This window comes from Drosophila subobscura, chromosome O (assembly GCF_008121235.1).
Source record: "Drosophila subobscura isolate 14011-0131.10 chromosome O, UCBerk_Dsub_1.0, whole genome shotgun sequence".
NCBI lineage: Eukaryota > Metazoa > Arthropoda > Insecta > Diptera > Drosophilidae > Drosophila > Drosophila subobscura.
The window spans coordinates 1,458,796-1,475,293 of NC_048533.1; the positions used below are offsets into that span (position 1 = coordinate 1,458,796).

Consider the following 16,498-nt stretch of genomic DNA (forward strand, 5'->3'; position numbering starts at 1 on the left):
TGTCCAAGAGGCTTGCCATTACTCACCTGACAGCTTGCGTCATTCATATGTAAGGACAATGGAGTGGGCCACCGTAGCCAGCAGACTGAGTGTCTGCAGCAAGTCGAAAGGACACTTACTCGCATTTGTGGAATTTGTTATGCGAACAAGCGATCGGTCTATCGATCCCTGGTCACTATCAATGTGACTTCCACACCAGCGGACAAAAGATCTGTGATTTCTGAAATGGGAACCGTAGCAGACTGGTGGGCATCAGCATCAGCAACAGCAACGGCAACGGCAACTGTCTGGTGAACGAGTCTCAACCTTTTTAAGGACAATGGCAAATACGGTCGCTTGATAGGGGCGTGCAGTTCTCACATTTACCTGTCCGCCCAGATCCTGAGAACATTTTCGTGCCTGGCAGACACTGCGTCGTCGCACAAGTGATGCAAGTGAACAATGATATACTCGTAAATGTCCAATAATTTGTCCCTTCGATTCGAATAACTCCAGTTCGGACCTCTGCAGCAGACAAGTCGGCAGCTCCTTGGCCACTTGGCCGAATACTTAAGAGCCACGACAGTGCATTTGAAACAAGTTCAAATAAAACAATTTCTCAACACAAAAATCCATCTATCGCTCAGTACTTTGCGTCATTTTTTAGATGTTGTTAGGTAATTGCCGGCAATTAATTAAAGCATTCGGCTGACAAGAGAATTCCGTAATCTCGGGTGTGGAAATCGTGCATGATAGATGTACCTACCACATCATATGTCGTATGTCGATCACAACTGGACTGACAAGTGTTGACTCATGCGACGACAGTTGAAAATGTGCCCAGAAAAACAACAATCTGTAAACTAAACAAGGATTCTTTCTTAGTAATTTCAACATGCCCATGCCCTGATAAAAACTACTTTCATTTCATTTCTGATCAAACCAGGCACCAAACAGTTGTACAAATAATAAAAATAGTATCATACAAAGGATGGGTAAATCATTTTGGTACGCAGAAACACACCCCATAAAGTGTTTTTAACAGTCTAAAGTTTCTGAACCATTTTCTTGAAAGGGTGTTCCCCTTTAAATATCTACCGAATAAAACTGACTCCATAAAAAGCACAACAAATTTAGCAAAAACATCTTACAACAGCGGCCTGGAACTTTTCACGAGACCAATTTAAGAGCGTGTTTGAATGTAGATTTTGGGCTGCCTGGCTGAATGCCATTCTCCCTTTCAATATGCAAGGCCGAGATAAATGAAGGCCTTTTGTAATTGTTGCTTTAGAATTGATGTTTTATTTTTTAAATGACAGTTCCAAACAAATCTTTATATCAGTCAAAGGGTCAAAAGATTACTCTTGTAACCCACAAACCCGTGCATACTTATGTACATAAGTACGTTGTGTGTCCATTATTTCAAATGCCATACAGAAACCATTACCGAAACATAACATTATGGTCAGATTTTCTAATTCGATTAGATTAGAAACAAAAGTTTTGAAATGTTTCGACTAAACATTGGCACCTTTCATCTGAATGGTACGCATTGAAAATTAAACATGGAGATATATATTTTCTGACCCGTTTTCCAGCTTTTAATTAATTCTGATAATGAGAAGCTTTTTATACCTAAGTATATTTGTAGTCCTGAATACACATTGAGATTTTTGCAAAAGTAAAATGGAGCAAGTTGTATACCCTCAAAAACAGATAAAATTGTAGTAATTAGAGACATTGTTTTAACTAATCTGACCTCAGGTTGGTTCGCGAATCACTTAATCGACTCAAGTCCCTTGGCTTGAGCTTTAAAGAACTACCTGCCACACTTCATACTTAATGGCCTCATTAATTAGCTCCTTGAGATATTCGTACCTTTTGTTTTATCAATGCGCTTCAAAGTAATTCATTTGCAAGGTGACAGAACAACTCTTACCCATATGTAATAGTACTAGTTCTACCCATCTATCTATAATACAAAATTTGTATGATTAAGTGGCGAAAATATCTAAACGGGTATACTTGGAAAGTATCAAATGCACCAAAATGTGTTACGTTATCACTATAAAATTCATTTCAGTTTTCGAGTTCAGCTACAGAACTGCGTTGAGAGCACGAACCTTTTGAAGCGCAAGTGAATCTCAGTAAAGTTTTCAGTAGTCTTATGGCATGTGAGCTTACCACGCCAGAGAGCGTCAAAAAAATGCAGTGGAAATCGTAGCTTTAAGAAGTAAGACGTGTGGGCTTTTGGCTTTGTCGAATCAGGACAACAAAGGGATACATTAACATAAAGAAAGGGAACAGTCATGCAGTGGACCAAAGACCCTATGGTTGGTTATTGGCTCACAATTAAAGCGAGCGATTCGCAGCGAAAGCATTGAAAACGTTAAAACGTTCACCAAAGCAGTACCTCTTGGATAGATTTGATATTTATTTGGACCATATATTCATTGTTATTTTTTTTGGAGGGATCAATAGGATCCTAATTGGATATTCCACAAACTGTAGACCCCCAAAAACACATCGCGCTCTGAACATGTTTCCAGCTACAATCTGGAAGAGTTCTTAGAAGCTAAGTATAATTGATGTACAAATCGAAGCAGACTGCAGACTGCAGACTGCAACATAGAAGTGTGCATCACAATATTGTTTCGCCAACAATATGGGACAGAAGAAAGACAGCAGTTAGTTCCTAACGTGAAAGTAGTTCGGCCATCAATAACCCACTGACGTCGGGGCACAATTGCCATGTAGGAGGCACTAGGCCTATCTGCCATTCATGACCACAAAAAGGCCAAACAAGAGTCTTCGGGTGGTCCCTTGATATATTTCGCAACGAGGTAATTGCCAGCGACTACCAGAAAGTGGTCCTCTCTCCTGGACACCTCTGGGGGCCACCCATAGTGCCCAAAGTGAGAAATTGAAATGTCTTTTGTGCCACTAATAGAGAAATATACGGGCCGTAATTTCGCAATGCAACAATGGCCAGGCCCAAAGCCAAGCAATTGAATGAGAAGCAGTGCGAAAACGCAATGAAAAAACCCGAAAGGAAAGCAAGGAAATGAGCATCAAGTGAGGGAACAAAATAAAAAATGGAGTCGACCGTCTTGGTGGGTAAATAAAAATACTCTCTGGTCTTGTCTAACTGCTACCTTTCCCAGCGCCAGTTCTGCGTCAAGCCAAGTGCGGTGACTGTTTTGCAACCCCTCGCCAGCAGCAACCCTCATCCCTTGTGCACGCACACACAAAGATGGGCAAAAGGGAGAGTGAGAGCGAGAGCGAGAGCGAGCACACCCAGTGGTTGGCGGGGGGTAGTAGCCGGGGCTGACGTTTAATACAAAGTGTCAGAAGATCCATTTAATTGTGAAATTTATTGGCCAGCAGCAACAGAAACAGCGACTGGAACAACGGGCAGGACAGGAGACAGTTTGTCTGGCCCTCTTGTTGCTGGTTTCTTTGGGCCATTCGTAGAGTATGTTCTGCGGTTTCTGGAAATGCTTTTATAGAAAACAGAATCAGACCAGGCTATAAAGTACCAAAGACAAATTCGTTGAAGCAAACGGATTTACTTCGAAGATACTTGACCAGGCGTAAGGTGCCACAGATCGAGGCACGCCATATGTACACATGTCATGTGTACGAATGTATGTACAAACGTAGTGTGTGGTGTGTGGTGTGTGGAGTGTGGTGTAGTGTGGCTTGCATGTTGGTATTTACATTGATAAGTCCCTTCGCTCGATAATGAGACTTTCCAGTCAATTATACTGCGTATTTGTACAGGCTGTGTTGAGGACGCTTGGTGTCGCACAAGATTTCCAGTTTGGTTTATCATCCGGGCGGCTTTGGCGGTATTACTCGACTCGTATTTTCCAAGGGTCGTACCGGCAAATCCTAGGCGGAAAAGTGGGTATGGCCCGACACACGCTAAACGATGCCTTTATCTGCACAAACACTCTTAATAAGTCGATTGTCCGTTTCCTAATCTTGCTCCGGTCTCGGGACCTAATGAGCATCTCCCTCCATTATCTTGCCATGCAAATGCATGCAATTTCTGGTCTAATCCTAACGCCACGACTTGCATAATGTCTTCCTGTGCACACACACACACACACACACACACACACAGAACTCAGGGAGAGTACGTCACTTGGTTTGTCCAAGTCCCCCTCACACATGGCATCGGTAACATCCTAAGCTGTTTGTCCAGATAAACCACAGACACAGGACATGTACACGTACAGACGGTCGGCGATCTGCCAACGCGAGAAAATGTAGGATTCATGATACCATGAGTAAAAGGATGGGTTTAGGAATCTCAACCTTCCAGCACAATGTCCTGTGGGCAGTATGCGTATTCCCCGCTCGAACCTCAATCATCATTATTATGCAATTGCATTTACCAATGGCAAATCAAACCAAAAACCAATAGCCTATGATCATGACCAACAACCAAAACAAACCCCGGGCAGCGCCCAGCTGGGAGACAAGCCCAAAAGGCAAACAGTAGGTGGTGCCGGAAGTGCCGTACAATGCCAAAACGGACTGGCGACTTTTTGTGCAGTTTTCCCATCAACATGAGCCCAAGCCCAACAAACTAATCAAAACTAATGATGACATAATTGGCTCGATCGGGTCGTAGAGAGAGAGGAGTGCAGGAGCAGGCGCAGGAGCAGTCACAGCAGCAGCAGCAGCAGCAGAAGGTGCCGAGTCCTGTGCGGGTCCTACAGTATAATTGAATAGGAAGTGCCTGCCGCAGATCAGCACAAAGCCACACAAATCGACCTTTGTCTTGACAAGGAAACAGCCATCACTCAGAGGCGCTCACAAAGACGAATAAGTTATACGTAAAAAAGGTAATTGATTCCTTTGCCAAATTCAATGCGATGACACCAAGATTTTGCTGCGTGGTCTTGGGTGTGTGGTCTTGGGTCGATCCGGTGCTGCAATTAGCTGGAACCAACACATAATAGAGGGAAATATTGTGACACTCGGGAAAGGCAAAATTCTTAAGCAATTCATCAAAAAGTAGCCACATGCACTGCTTTGCTTCATGGCATAAATGACTCTTTCCGCAGAGACTTTCTTTTCCTTGCGGATGTTGCCCGCGGCGTAGCGTGTGCTACTGCAAAGGCACATTTCCCCCGGGGATCGTCTTAAAACGTTAACGGCCAGCACCCCGATCCGACCTGATGTATCAATTAGGAAGCAACGAGTGTGTGTGTTCTGTGTTTCTTAAGCATGACTGTTGCTGTATTTGTATGCACATCAAAAATGCCTGTACATACATATGTACATATGTACTTAAAAGGTATAGAAAACAGAGTATGTAAAGGTCATTCGAGTGTATAAAATGTATATAGTAGATAAATGTAGTTGTATCAGTATATAGAGATATGTATGAATGTGCGGGCAGTATCAAATGCTTTGCTCCATCAAGTTTGTTCGTAATGCTTTTCAGACTTCAGCCGGCCACTGAAATACATATCTCAGCTTTCACGGACATGGTTAAGTATGTATAAATATTCAATATGTGTAAATATGTGGAATATGTTTGAGTGGATATGTGTAGCCCTTCTTCCTGGCAAGCAAAGGCGGTAAGTAAGGCACAAGCATTTGAGCCACTGAGATTACTTGGGTGTCGATACTCCTCCCCATATTCGAGTAGAGGTCATTTGAGGTCCATTTAGGATTGCTTCCGGCTGCCAGTCCTAGTACAGCATTATGGCGGCCTGATGCTTGTCCTTGCTTTCCGGCTCTAGCCGAAGGCGGCGGTCGCGGCCTTCGCGGCGTCTGGCATATAGGAGAATGGTTATGTTGATCAGCACCACAATGGTGGATATCACGACCAAGTAGAAGCTATAGCCCAGATAAGCCAGCCCAGTGCTATACCAGTGATGCTGCTGGTGCTCGGTGAGTAGCACGTTGTGTACGAGATACTGGTAAAACTGCACTAGCCATGCAACAAATGCAACAACCTGCGCTCCTGCGGCTGACATGTTGGCGGTAAGAAGCAGGACCATGGTGCCTCCTCTTTTGGCTGCCGAGGCAGACTTTAGGACAGCAGCAATGGCGGCCACGGCGCAGGCCAAGAGGCCGAATCCAGTGCCCAATGTCGTAAGAAGCCAAAGCCAGAAGCTTGTGTCGCCGTTCTCAGTTCGAATAAAGGTGTAAACTGCAAGGAAACATCCCATTACTTCTGGATTTCGTTTTAAAATGTTCGGAGGCTCACCATCTACCGGATATGTTCGAGGCCCATAGCCGAGGTTTAGGTGCTGGTTTCCATAGAAAAGGCCAAAGTTGACATCGCCCTTAGAATCTGATGAATTGTGTCGCCGTGGGTTGGCGCGAACCCAGTGGTTAGTGGTCATGCTAACAAGCAACAGGCCAATGGCCAAGCAGCTTCCAAAAAATGTGGAAAAGACCAAAGCACGAGTGCGCATGCTCATCTTGATAATACTTCTGATGACCGGGGGCAGGAGCAGATCGGTTTTCACCATTTAGAAATCGTCAACACGAAAGACTTAAACTGCACAGAAGAAAGTTCCCGTTCGGTGTTGAATGCGCCACAAAAGAAAAGCCCTCTTTACTCACCCTTTTCGACTTATTGGCTGGACACAGGTGTAGTCAGACTCTTTGTTAAACTTTCCTTGTTTTATTTTGAAATATTAATATCTTTGTTATTTATCTTATTACTTGTTGAAATACGGTAACATCTTTTCTGTGCACTCTGTCCAGTGCTGGCAGAATTTCAGAGTCGCACAAGCTAGACTCGAGAAACTCATATATTAGCAAAATATGGTAAAACAATATAATAAGTGATATTTTCTGCTTTTTCGATGAAAAATCCGAATTATAAATCCAAGAAACAAACATTGTGTATTTAAAGTTTTACACGCAGATATAAAATCCGGAAAATATTTAATTTTATTCTAAAACAACATGAGAGTGCACAATTAAAAATGCTAGATATAGCCTTAAATAGGCTAAAGTGGCAACACCGGCTTTGTCTGTTTGGGCAACGTTCTGGCGCTACCAGATCAATTAATTGTTTGCGATATACGATATATTGAATATTATATAGATAACTTTATTATGGGCAGATATTAGCTGCTTTAAATAATTTATAAATTTTGCCTTCAATAAAATTAATAAAGGTGTAGTAATAAGGAGCCTTAATATAATGGAAAATAAATCTTGTCCAACCCGTGTTGATATTTCACAGCAATGACAACTCTGTGAAAATAGCGCGAAAATTTTGTCTGCTCTGCGGAAAAAACAAAGTGAAATTTCATCTAAATATGAGTAGCCGTAAACACAGGGGACACGAAAATATGGAAAATCTGTGCCCCGTCACCAGGTAATTATGGTGGCCAAGTAGCCGACGTTCAGTAATATCGGGGGCCTCTTCATTTGAAATTGCACACCGTGACGTCACAGGCACTTGAACGAAAAGAGGTCAAAAATACAAATTGTTGACTAATTAAATTGCCGGGTACTTGACCTATGTGCTGATTGAGGCACTTTCTTAATATGTATTTATTGTAAATGCACTTCCGCCACTCATTGCAGAAAACGCGCAACAAGTAAAAATCTCGCTGTAGGTGCGGGCGCTGTCCTTTGCGCCACAAAAACGTCTCATTACGAACACACTTCCTCGCCATCGGCACTAACCTACGAGGCCCTAGAAGAGATGGGTGTTGGAATGTTGGACTCCGAGGAGAGCAGCTCATCAGCCATGTCAGCCTTGTCAGCCATTGCGCTGGTCGTGAGTACGAGTGCAACCAGCGACGACAATTCCAACGAGACTACGCCTCATGCCAATGTGGCGCGCATGTCGCATCAGCAGCCCCAACGCCTCAGTGTTAGCTCCACAGCCGACACAACGTTGGATAGCAGTGAGAGCAACACGACCATCGTCGACGATGTGCAGCAGAAGCTTCAAGCTCTGGCCCAAGCCAAGCGCTCGGCTTTGGGTTCTGAGTGTAGCAGCAACTCGAACTCCCCCAGCAAACGGACGCGAAACCCACTAGCCGCAGTTTCATGCAACAATCAGTGCGACTCTGCAGCTCCGCTTAATATGCAGCCGTCCACCAGCAGGCAGGCTCTCCGTCAGCACAAGAAGCCGACCGCTGCGCCTACGCCCCATTTGGGGCCCAATAGTCTGGTGGGAAAGGAAAGTTTCTTCGTGTATCGAACGGCCGCCATGAGTGCCCACATCAACAGTGGAATAAACTACTTCGACAAGTTGTCCGATGAGATTTTGCTGGACATTTTCAAGTGGCTACCCAAAAAAACACTTTTGCGCATGGCGACTGTGAGTCGACGTTTCAACCGATGTTCACGTGATGAAACTCTTTGGACACGGTTGGATCTTGGTTTACGCACACTTTGTCCAGCTGCTCTCGAACAGATTGTGCGCCGGGGCGTCTTGGTGTTGCGCCTGGCGCAGGCTAATGTAAGTAGTAGTCTATACTTATTATGGTGCTATGCCTTTTAAATCTCTTATGTCATATATGCAGATACAAGAGCCCGCCTTCACACCATTGGTCTCCGAATTTAAGTCCCGCTTGCAGTATCTGGACTTGAGCATGACTTCCATTAGCCGAGTGTCATTGCGCACCCTTATATCCCAATGCCGGCAGCTAAAAAAACTAAGCCTGGAGAATGCAGAGCTTAATGATGAAATCTGCGCCGAGATTGCCAACAACAAATCCTTGGAGGCACTGAATCTAACTATGGCTAGCGGCTTAACGGCCAGGAGTGTGCGACTGATGATGGAATCCCTCAAAAATCTAAGCAGCTTAAACATTTCGTGGACAGATTTGAGTGCCGATGCTGTCACTGCCTTGGTCACGCACATTTCACCCAATGTCATTCGTCTCAATGTGGCTGGCTGCCGACGCGTACTGTTCGATTCCCGTAAGCTGCGCATACTAGCATCCCCTTTTACCATATTTGTAACTCATATAATATCTGCTTTACATCCTCAGATGTGAGATCGTTGCAGACCCGTTGCCCCCAGCTTTTAGAGCTCGATCTGTCGGACTGCAACAGCCTGACGCCAGCGGCCATTGAGGCAATTATGCAGTTCCAAATGCTGGAATATTTGTCCGTTTCTCGCTGCTACCTTATTCCTGCGGCCAGCTTTATGTAAGTACATTGATTCTTCTCCCATTAACAGATGGTAGCTAACAGTCTTGCTTTTTCAGTGAATTGAAGGAAATGTCCTCTCTCACGTATCTGGACATTTTTGGAATGCTTTCGGACGGCGCAATGGAAGCGCTTGAACAGCAGATGCCCAAGATGGGGATCAACAAGTTTATTCATAGTTCAGTTTCTCGGCCGACAGTAGGCTCGCGTCGTACCTCGATTTGGGGGCTACGCACGAGGGACTAAATCCCCTCCCCGTGTATCGTGTGCCCAACCCATCACTAATTAATTTGTAATCAGATCGTCGGCATTTGCTATCGCCTAGCGCATTTGTTTTATATTCAATTCAATGAAATTCATTTAAAGATACGTGATTTCTGTTTCAACATGCATATGCGAGTGGTCACTCGTCCACTTCGCTGAGTGGAGCCACAGGAGTTTCCCATTCCCATTCGTCCCAGCTGACACAGTTCTTGAGGCTGTCCACAAAGCCCATTTCGTCGGGGCACTTCATTTGGGTGGCTGGGGCGTTAAGTTCATCGCACTTCCAGTAGGACGTAGCATCCCAGTTGTTGCGGAACACTGATATTTCGAGTTCCATTTGAGTCTTGCAGCCAGGCTGGCCATTGCCACTGTAGGCATCGACAGCACAGCAGGCGAACACGACCAGGCAGCAGATGGTGACCTGAAGCTTCATTTTAAGATAAACTGATGGCCGATGTGGCAACTGAAATGCCTTTTATAGTTGCCTTGGTGCAGTCATATGCATGCCTCCTGAAGTGCAGTCACTACTACCAGAAAATGCTTTCAAAAATTGGCTCAAAAGCAAACAATGACAACCATGTAGAGCTGATAATTTGTATTTTCCCTGCAGCTCCAACATAAAGTGAAATATTATTGCAAGTCTGTGATACTTGCCGTGAGTCATGAATTTGAAGTTCTTTTCGATTTGGAAATATTTAATAATTTAACAATAGTTATAATAGCCGCAGAATAGCTCAAAAAATTGATTATACTTTATTTTTATATTCATTGAAGTAATCTAATAGAAAGTAAATAATTTGTTCGGGTTTAAAAATATCAGAATTCAATCGTAAATATTATCGTAATACATTTAAGATAAGATGGTAGCATTTTCTTTTGAACCACATTTGTATTCTTTTGCAAATTATCTTCCACACTATAAACAATCTTAAGAAACTTAATGAGATCAGAATGTGTACGAGTATTAGTTCGGTTTCGGCCCCAGCCACCCAGTCTAAAAACCAGCTCGACAATCTGCCATTTCCCCATGTCTGGATACTCTATTCACCTCTGAAATGACTCCATTCCGCTCCTGTGCATTAAAGCTTCGGGCAGCAGTATGGAGTTTTATTTGTTCAAACTCACTATTAAATTGTAATCCATTCTCTTTTCAGCGGGTCTTGTGCTTAACTTCAACGATTTTTCACTATTTTTCGGGAACATTTTGCTTGCTAGCGTCGTGCCCGCCGTTCGAGCAGGATTAAAATATTAAGTTTCAAAGATTATACGGTATACAAATTTCCATACTCTTCAAATTAGTCAAAAGGATGTATCAAATGCGTAAAATACAGTGTAGTTTCTCTGTGAAATGAAATGTCATTTGCCTAAATGCCAAACCTTTTTTTTATACAATTCCATAATTCAATCCTTATAAGCAAGATTGTAGAGAATCGATTCATCAATTGCATACATTTAAATGCTCAGTGCCAAGACCCATAACCAACTTTAAATATTTATTCGAATATCAAAATTGAGGAAAATGGTATAATTGGGTATATTTTGGTATATTTCTCAGGGTCAGACGGTATATTTTGTCGATAACTCCGCAGTCACTCTGTTTGTGCTGTCCACACGTAATTTTAATCGAAAAAACTTTGCAAATCGTTCAGATAAAATTGACAATATCCGGCTAGTGGACATTATTCCGCCGCATGAAGATGGACGAAGGAATGGTATTGAAGCAACCGACAGACAGGCGGTTGGGCAATGCGGGTGATTTACCCCCAGGTCCACCCGGCGTCGACGAAAAAAGTGGAAATGGAAAAGGCGAGGAGGCAAATGCCGCGTCAGGGAAAAACAGCAAATCAAGCTCACGCCGACGTTCAATATCGCGATGCCGCTCGATATCTCGCCGACGCTCAGATTCCAGAAATGCTGGATCGCCAGGTGCCACGCGTCGTAGACGCTCAATATCGCGCTCGCCAAGTCCTCGCAGGGGCCGCTACGACTCTCCGGACTATGGCAGATATCCCGCACGGCGGCGTTTTGATCGCGACCGTCGACGCTCACCCGACCGTCGGCGTTCACCACCTCGGCGAGGCAGACGCGATCGCTATGGACGGTCCCGCTCACGCAGCATTACTCCTCCCCGTCGCGGCGGCCGTGGGATCAGTCCATCAAGCCGCTGGTCACCCAAGAAAAAGCCAGCCTCTCCCCCACTACCTCCACCGCAGAATCAGGGTGGACCCCCGCCTCAAATGGCTCCAGCATATGGCGTTATGCCCCCGCAAATGTATGCTCCAGTCCCGTATGGGGCTCCACCCGATGTATACGGCCATCAGTACGGAATGGCGCCGCCAAATGTGTTTCCGCCTCAAGGACCGCCGCCCGGATATGGCATGCCAGTGCAACCAACAGCACAGACCAATTTCAATGCTGGCTACGGACCACTGACCACAGGCGCCTGGGTCGTAAATGGTAAATTTTAATATCTTTTAATATAAAAACACATTTATCCGTCAAAAGTACATACACACTATGTACATATATAGGGGAAAGCGGTATTTTTCTCCGAGTCCTGCAAGATTTGTTTGTGACGATTTTTTCGCTTCTTATTTCTCAGAGTACGGCCAACAGGTGTGGATGCCACAGACGCTGGCTGGCGTTCCGCAGCCTGCCCAACAGCCTGCTGTCCCACAGCAGCAGCCAGTGCAGGAAGCACCGGCGCAGAAGCAACAAGAGGAGGAGGATAAGAAAGCTCCAGCGCTTGAGGGCGCAGGTTTGCCGCCACAAGACGGTAAGTGTGGAAATGAATTATATTCTGGTAACTTCGAAAATTCACATGCAAACCTCTCACATTATGTTTTATTATTGTTGTCATGATTACGCCCCTAACAAAAAATTGTATTTGTAACGTAAATGCGCGCAATTGGCTCGCAACCAAATCAAAAACACACAAACACACAAACAACAACAACAAAATTGCTGTAAAGATAATCCGAATCTAGCAAATCTAAAAGCGCAGCCAGAGCTAACGCTGACACACCTGGGCGAGGGCTTGAAAAATGACTTTCCCTTTCGAATAGAAAACGCATTTTCTGCCGTTTTTGTGTAGTCGAAAAATCGCACTTGAATGGACGCTCCTCGTCGTCACCCCAACATGCACTCCAACCCCAACGAGGACAGGCAGATCAAGCCACACGACACGGTCAGACTCGATCCGATCCGATCCGGAGACTGCATCCGCGTGTAACTAGCCGCTGAAATGCACTCGAGAATGCATTTTGTAAATGAAATTTGAACTTGATTTTCTCTGGCGAAAATGCGTACTAATTTGCAACTCTCTTTTCCTCCATCCCCCGTCCATATGAACCGCCGAATGGCAGCTGTGGCCCAGGAAGCGGAAAATCAAAAGGACGAACTCAAGAAGCAGCGCACCAACTACGTGAAGAAGGTGACCCTGCTCAAAAAGGAAATGAAGGTGCTGATGGATCAGCGTGAAGACTTGGCGGACGGCGACGGTGCACCACCCTCGCCAACCACAAAGGCATTCATTGAGGAAAATGATCGACTGCAGGTTAGTAATATAGCTTGAAAGACTCTCACAGAGTGGTCGGTGCTAGAACCACAACACACACTCATTTAATTGGCATTGCAGGTGCAGATAAAGAAGAAACTGGACACTATTGAAAATGTAATCGACATGCTGAATGGCATCATTGGTGACGAGGAACACGACGATGAGCAGCCCGCGAGCATTCGCGCCAAACCGAATGTGAAGGCACCGCCAGAGCAGGTGGCTAGTAGATCTCACACTTCAAGCGAAAGCACTGCTGATAGCTCCGACTCTAGCTCATCGGCTAGCAGCTCATCCGACTCGTCATCTGAGGGTGAGGGTGAGGACGAGGACGGAGACGGCGACGGCGACGTGCCCGGCGAAGGTACTCCCACAAGTCTTCTGAAGCACCGAGCCATGAAAACAATGAAGTCGAAGCAGCGACATGGTGAAGCTACAACGAAATCAGCCTCAGCTCCAGCACAAAACTACAATTTTGTGTTTTTCGATCCCGAACAGCATTGGTGCGACAGCTGTGGAGTGTTCCCGAAAACGGCACGCGACTATCTGAAGCATCTGCATGCAGAAGAGCACATGAATCGCGAGACAATAGAGACGCCCTGGCATGTGGGCATTGACCACGACCCCTATCCCACGTTTGAAAATGCCCCCATAAAGCGTGTGCCCGTACGAGGCATGCAATTCCTTGTGCCGGCCAACGCCTGGTTCTGCAAGCTCTGCAGCGTTTGGATTGGCGACCTTCACTGTGCCTCAGCGCATCTCAAGTCTAGGCTCCATTCCAACAAATACGAGGTAAAAATTAACTTTGGATGCTGTGTGGCACGATCTGGCATGTATCCGCAGTGAAGTGCATACAATAATGTGCTGTGCTTATCCATATTACAGCTCTTCATTAATCAAACGCCGAACTATGAAACTGAATGGATCGCCAATCGCGAGCGGGCTGTTCAACACCAGAAGGAGGACGATGCCGCGAAGAGCAAAAAGGTCAAGAAGGACGAGGACAAGGCCTCCAAGAAGCGCAAGAAGAAGAGGTGAGTACTTTTGAGATGAAAAATTGTCGAATATTGAATATAAGCCAACAATCCCAATCTCATTTCCTGCAGCGGCGAAAAGAAAAAGAAAAAGCGAAAGCAAGGGAAGAAGAGCAAGCGAAATGGCAACAGTACCTCGTCATCCTCAGGGAGCTCTTCGTCGGAGGAAGAGAAGACACAGGCAGCAAAGAAAGTGCATGCAGAGGATACAGCGACTGTTCCAGCAGACAAACCAATCAACGCTTCCTCTATACGGGTGACCATGCGCAAGCAGGAGACTCCCTTGACAACTAGGCCGGATGGACCCTTTCAAGCCATAGTGCCGCCACCTCCCCCCATCATCAAGGATTCCATGAATGCGCCTGTCCGTGGCAAATGGACATCTGCCACTGGCGAAGAACATGCTGAGGAGCAAAAGAAGCGGGACGACGCCATGATGCAGCAGTGGAACACTGTCCAGCCAGTAATCAGCGAGAGCGAAAAGAAGTTGCTGGAGCAGCTCAAGGGCAAGCTGAAGAGCAAAGGCCCCCGCGAGCCAGACGAAAATAAAAGCGCTGCTTTGTCCGCAGCGCCCGCAGCAGAGAACAAGTCACTGCGCGGAGGCAGCCGACGTTCGCGCAGCCCTAGACGGCGTAGCCGTTCCCATAGCACAAGTCGTGGCCGCATTGATCGGGATCGGCGAGATCGCGACCGCGACAGGGATCGTGGACGTGACCGCGATCGTGAGCGCGACCGCGATCGGCGTCGGTCACGCAGTCGCTCACGCAGCCGCGGTCGCAGGCGCTTTTCGCGTTCCCCCTTGAGAACCAGCCGACGAAGTCGATCGCGTGACATACGACGTCGTCGCAGCCGCAGCCGTTCCGAAGAACGAGTGGAGCGACCAGTGATCAAGCATTCCGAGTTCCGGCCACGGGCGCAGCCTGAGCGTAAACAGAGTGAGAACAAGCGCGACAAGAAAGATCCAGAAGCAAAGCCAAAGCCGCCGAAGAGCAGCAGCACTGCCACAGTTGGAGGCAAGAAGCTGCCCTTTATCGGCAAGATGCCAGTATTCAAAAAGCAGCCAGCAGCAGCAGCTGCTTCAAGCTATGAAGCGCTTGCCTACACCAACGGCTCCTTCGAGGCACCTCCACCTCCGCCGCCCATGGGTGGACCAACGGCGCCAGTGGCTGTCCGACACCTTGCACCGACAGCCGCTCAAATACAGATGGCCATGATGGAGGATGCCTTTGGCAATGCTCCGCCCTTTCATCCGGACGCCGGCATTATGGTTGACTACGACGAGCTGATGCCGGATCCTGTTCAGTTTGCCAGCCTGATGACCAACTGCCCCCCTCCACCGCCTCCAGGAGGAGGATCAGATGGGGAAATGCACGAGCTGCACGATGCTGAACAGGAAGCGAACGGCAATGATGAGGAGGACGTTTTGCCGCCCGGCATTGATGAGGCCGAAGAAGATTTAGTGACGCAGCCATTGGATGCAGCGGAACAGCCCCGGGATGGGGAACTGCCCAAAGATCTCGCCGAGGCGCTCGACATCATTTTCCCAACCGAGGGATCGGCGGGCGATGCTACGGACGAGAACAGCCAGACGCAAAGCGAGCCACAAACCATCACCACTATTGTCGAGGATGAGCCAGCACTAAACGAGGACAATCTTCAGGATTTAGCCAAGCAGGGCATTCACCTGGTGACCATTGGCGAGGCCGATGCCGCTAATGCAGTCGGCTCACCCATGGAAATGTCCACTGAGGATGAAGAGTCTCAGCTGCTGAATGGCAAATCAGAGGCCGATAGCCTGAAACTGTTTGAGGCAGAGGACATACCTATGCCAAGCTTACCCCAAGCACCAGAATCCGTTGTCGAGATTGAGACAAAGAGTAGGGTCATCAGTGACCCCGTGGATCTTTCGGACATACCACAGCCGCCGGCATCCCCTACAGAGAGTGAGAAGATGAGACGCCAGGCGGAGCTGGACGAGCTGGCAATGCTGGGCATCGACAGCAGCGACATGGCGGCACAATGTATGTAGCGCGACGGCACTCTACCCAACCAGCGAATCGCATAGCACAGAACACACACGTAAACAAAAACAACCATCACTGAAACATTGCATCAAATTAAACAATGACAAACAACACACAACACCCATTTAGTTCACCACGCATTCATCCTTTTTCTGTTCTTTTCAATATATTCTACATTTAATCTATCCATCTTACTTATTCTTAGATGCCTTGTAAGGTGTTTGACTTTTTCCGCGAAACGCCAGCGGATTCAGATCCAGATGCAGATGCAGCAATGGACGGACGCCCCGGGGATGGCCAAAAAGTAATCAGATCAGATTTTATTTTTAAGTTTGAGCCGAACCTACGTATGAGTATTTATGTGACGAAAGGTTTAAAATAAATGCGCATATATGTATGTAATATATGTATGTATGATGGAAACTAGAGATGTCATAGTAGTTTCCGCGGAATCCTTGTGGAGAGGAGGAGCCCATGCTTGAGATGCT

General features: G+C 46.4%; 4 protein-coding genes across 6 annotated transcripts; 2 read left to right on the forward strand and 2 right to left on the reverse strand.

Annotated features, from left to right (window-relative positions):
- Window positions 1-5,309: 5,309 nt before the first annotated feature.
- LOC117897185 lies at window positions 5,310-6,732 on the reverse strand. Its single transcript, XM_034805884.1, has 3 exons — window positions 6,574-6,732; window positions 6,212-6,508; window positions 5,310-6,154 (listed from the first exon to the last, which is right to left on the reverse strand). Exons 2-3 carry the CDS (start codon window positions 6,477-6,479, stop codon window positions 5,691-5,693), a joined length of 732 nt encoding a protein of 243 aa, XP_034661775.1. The 5' UTR covers window positions 6,480-6,508; window positions 6,574-6,732; the 3' UTR covers window positions 5,310-5,690.
- Window positions 6,733-7,117: 385 nt separating this feature from the next.
- LOC117897184 (S-phase kinase-associated protein 2) lies at window positions 7,118-9,612 on the forward strand. Its single transcript, XM_034805883.1, has 5 exons — window positions 7,118-7,339; window positions 7,552-8,437; window positions 8,502-8,901; window positions 8,973-9,132; window positions 9,192-9,612. The coding sequence occupies exons 1-5, from the start codon at window positions 7,281-7,283 to the stop codon at window positions 9,376-9,378; spliced, it is 1,692 nt and encodes a 563-aa protein (XP_034661774.1). The 5' UTR covers window positions 7,118-7,280; the 3' UTR covers window positions 9,379-9,612.
- LOC117897186 lies at window positions 9,536-9,862 on the reverse strand. The gene has a single exon (XM_034805885.1). It carries the CDS (start codon window positions 9,827-9,829, stop codon window positions 9,536-9,538), a length of 294 nt encoding a protein of 97 aa, XP_034661776.1. The 5' UTR covers window positions 9,830-9,862.
- A 1,123-nt stretch (window positions 9,863-10,985) lies between these two features.
- LOC117899006 (zinc finger matrin-type protein CG9776) lies at window positions 10,986-16,438 on the forward strand. Of its 3 annotated transcripts, XM_034808753.1 has the most exons (7): window positions 10,986-11,853; window positions 11,999-12,172; window positions 12,762-12,952; window positions 13,034-13,744; window positions 13,838-13,986; window positions 14,059-16,007; window positions 16,216-16,438. In XM_034808753.1, the coding sequence occupies exons 1-7, from the start codon at window positions 11,088-11,090 to the stop codon at window positions 16,224-16,226; spliced, it is 3,951 nt and encodes a 1,316-aa protein (XP_034664644.1). In that variant the 5' UTR covers window positions 10,986-11,087; the 3' UTR covers window positions 16,227-16,438. The 3 variants fall into 3 exon arrangements, with proteins under 3 accessions (XP_034664644.1, XP_034664645.1, XP_034664646.1); XM_034808754.1 differs by lacking the exons at window positions 10,986-11,853; window positions 11,999-12,172 and adding an exon at window positions 12,506-12,661; XM_034808755.1 differs by lacking the exons at window positions 10,986-11,853; window positions 11,999-12,172; window positions 12,762-12,952 and having other exon boundaries at window positions 13,265-13,379; window positions 13,451-13,744.
- Window positions 16,439-16,498: the final 60 nt, after the last annotated feature.

Excerpts from the sequence above, each read along its gene's own strand:
- LOC117897185 (XM_034805884.1), bottom strand. The coding sequence starts at position 6,479 with ATGGTGAAAACCGATCTGCTCCTGCCCCCGGTCATCAGAAGTATTATC. Across the intron at positions 6,155-6,211 it reads TCGAACATATCCGGTAGATG|TTTACACCTTTATTCGAACT; the intron begins GTGAGCCTCCGA and ends GTTTCCTTGCAG.
- LOC117897184 (XM_034805883.1), top strand. The coding sequence starts at position 7,281 with ATGAGTAGCCGTAAACACAGGGGACACGAAAATATGGAAAATCTGTGC. Across the intron at positions 8,438-8,501 it reads TGCGCCTGGCGCAGGCTAAT|ATACAAGAGCCCGCCTTCAC; the intron begins GTAAGTAGTAGT and ends TCATATATGCAG. Across the intron at positions 9,133-9,191 it reads ATTCCTGCGGCCAGCTTTAT|TGAATTGAAGGAAATGTCCT; the intron begins GTAAGTACATTG and ends TTGCTTTTTCAG.
- LOC117897186 (XM_034805885.1), bottom strand. The coding sequence starts at position 9,829 with ATGAAGCTTCAGGTCACCATCTGCTGCCTGGTCGTGTTCGCCTGCTGT.
- LOC117899006 (XM_034808753.1), top strand. The coding sequence starts at position 11,088 with ATGAAGATGGACGAAGGAATGGTATTGAAGCAACCGACAGACAGGCGG. Across the intron at positions 12,953-13,033 it reads AGGAAAATGATCGACTGCAG|GTGCAGATAAAGAAGAAACT; the intron begins GTTAGTAATATA and ends TTGGCATTGCAG. Across the intron at positions 13,987-14,058 it reads AAGAAGCGCAAGAAGAAGAG|CGGCGAAAAGAAAAAGAAAA; the intron begins GTGAGTACTTTT and ends CATTTCCTGCAG.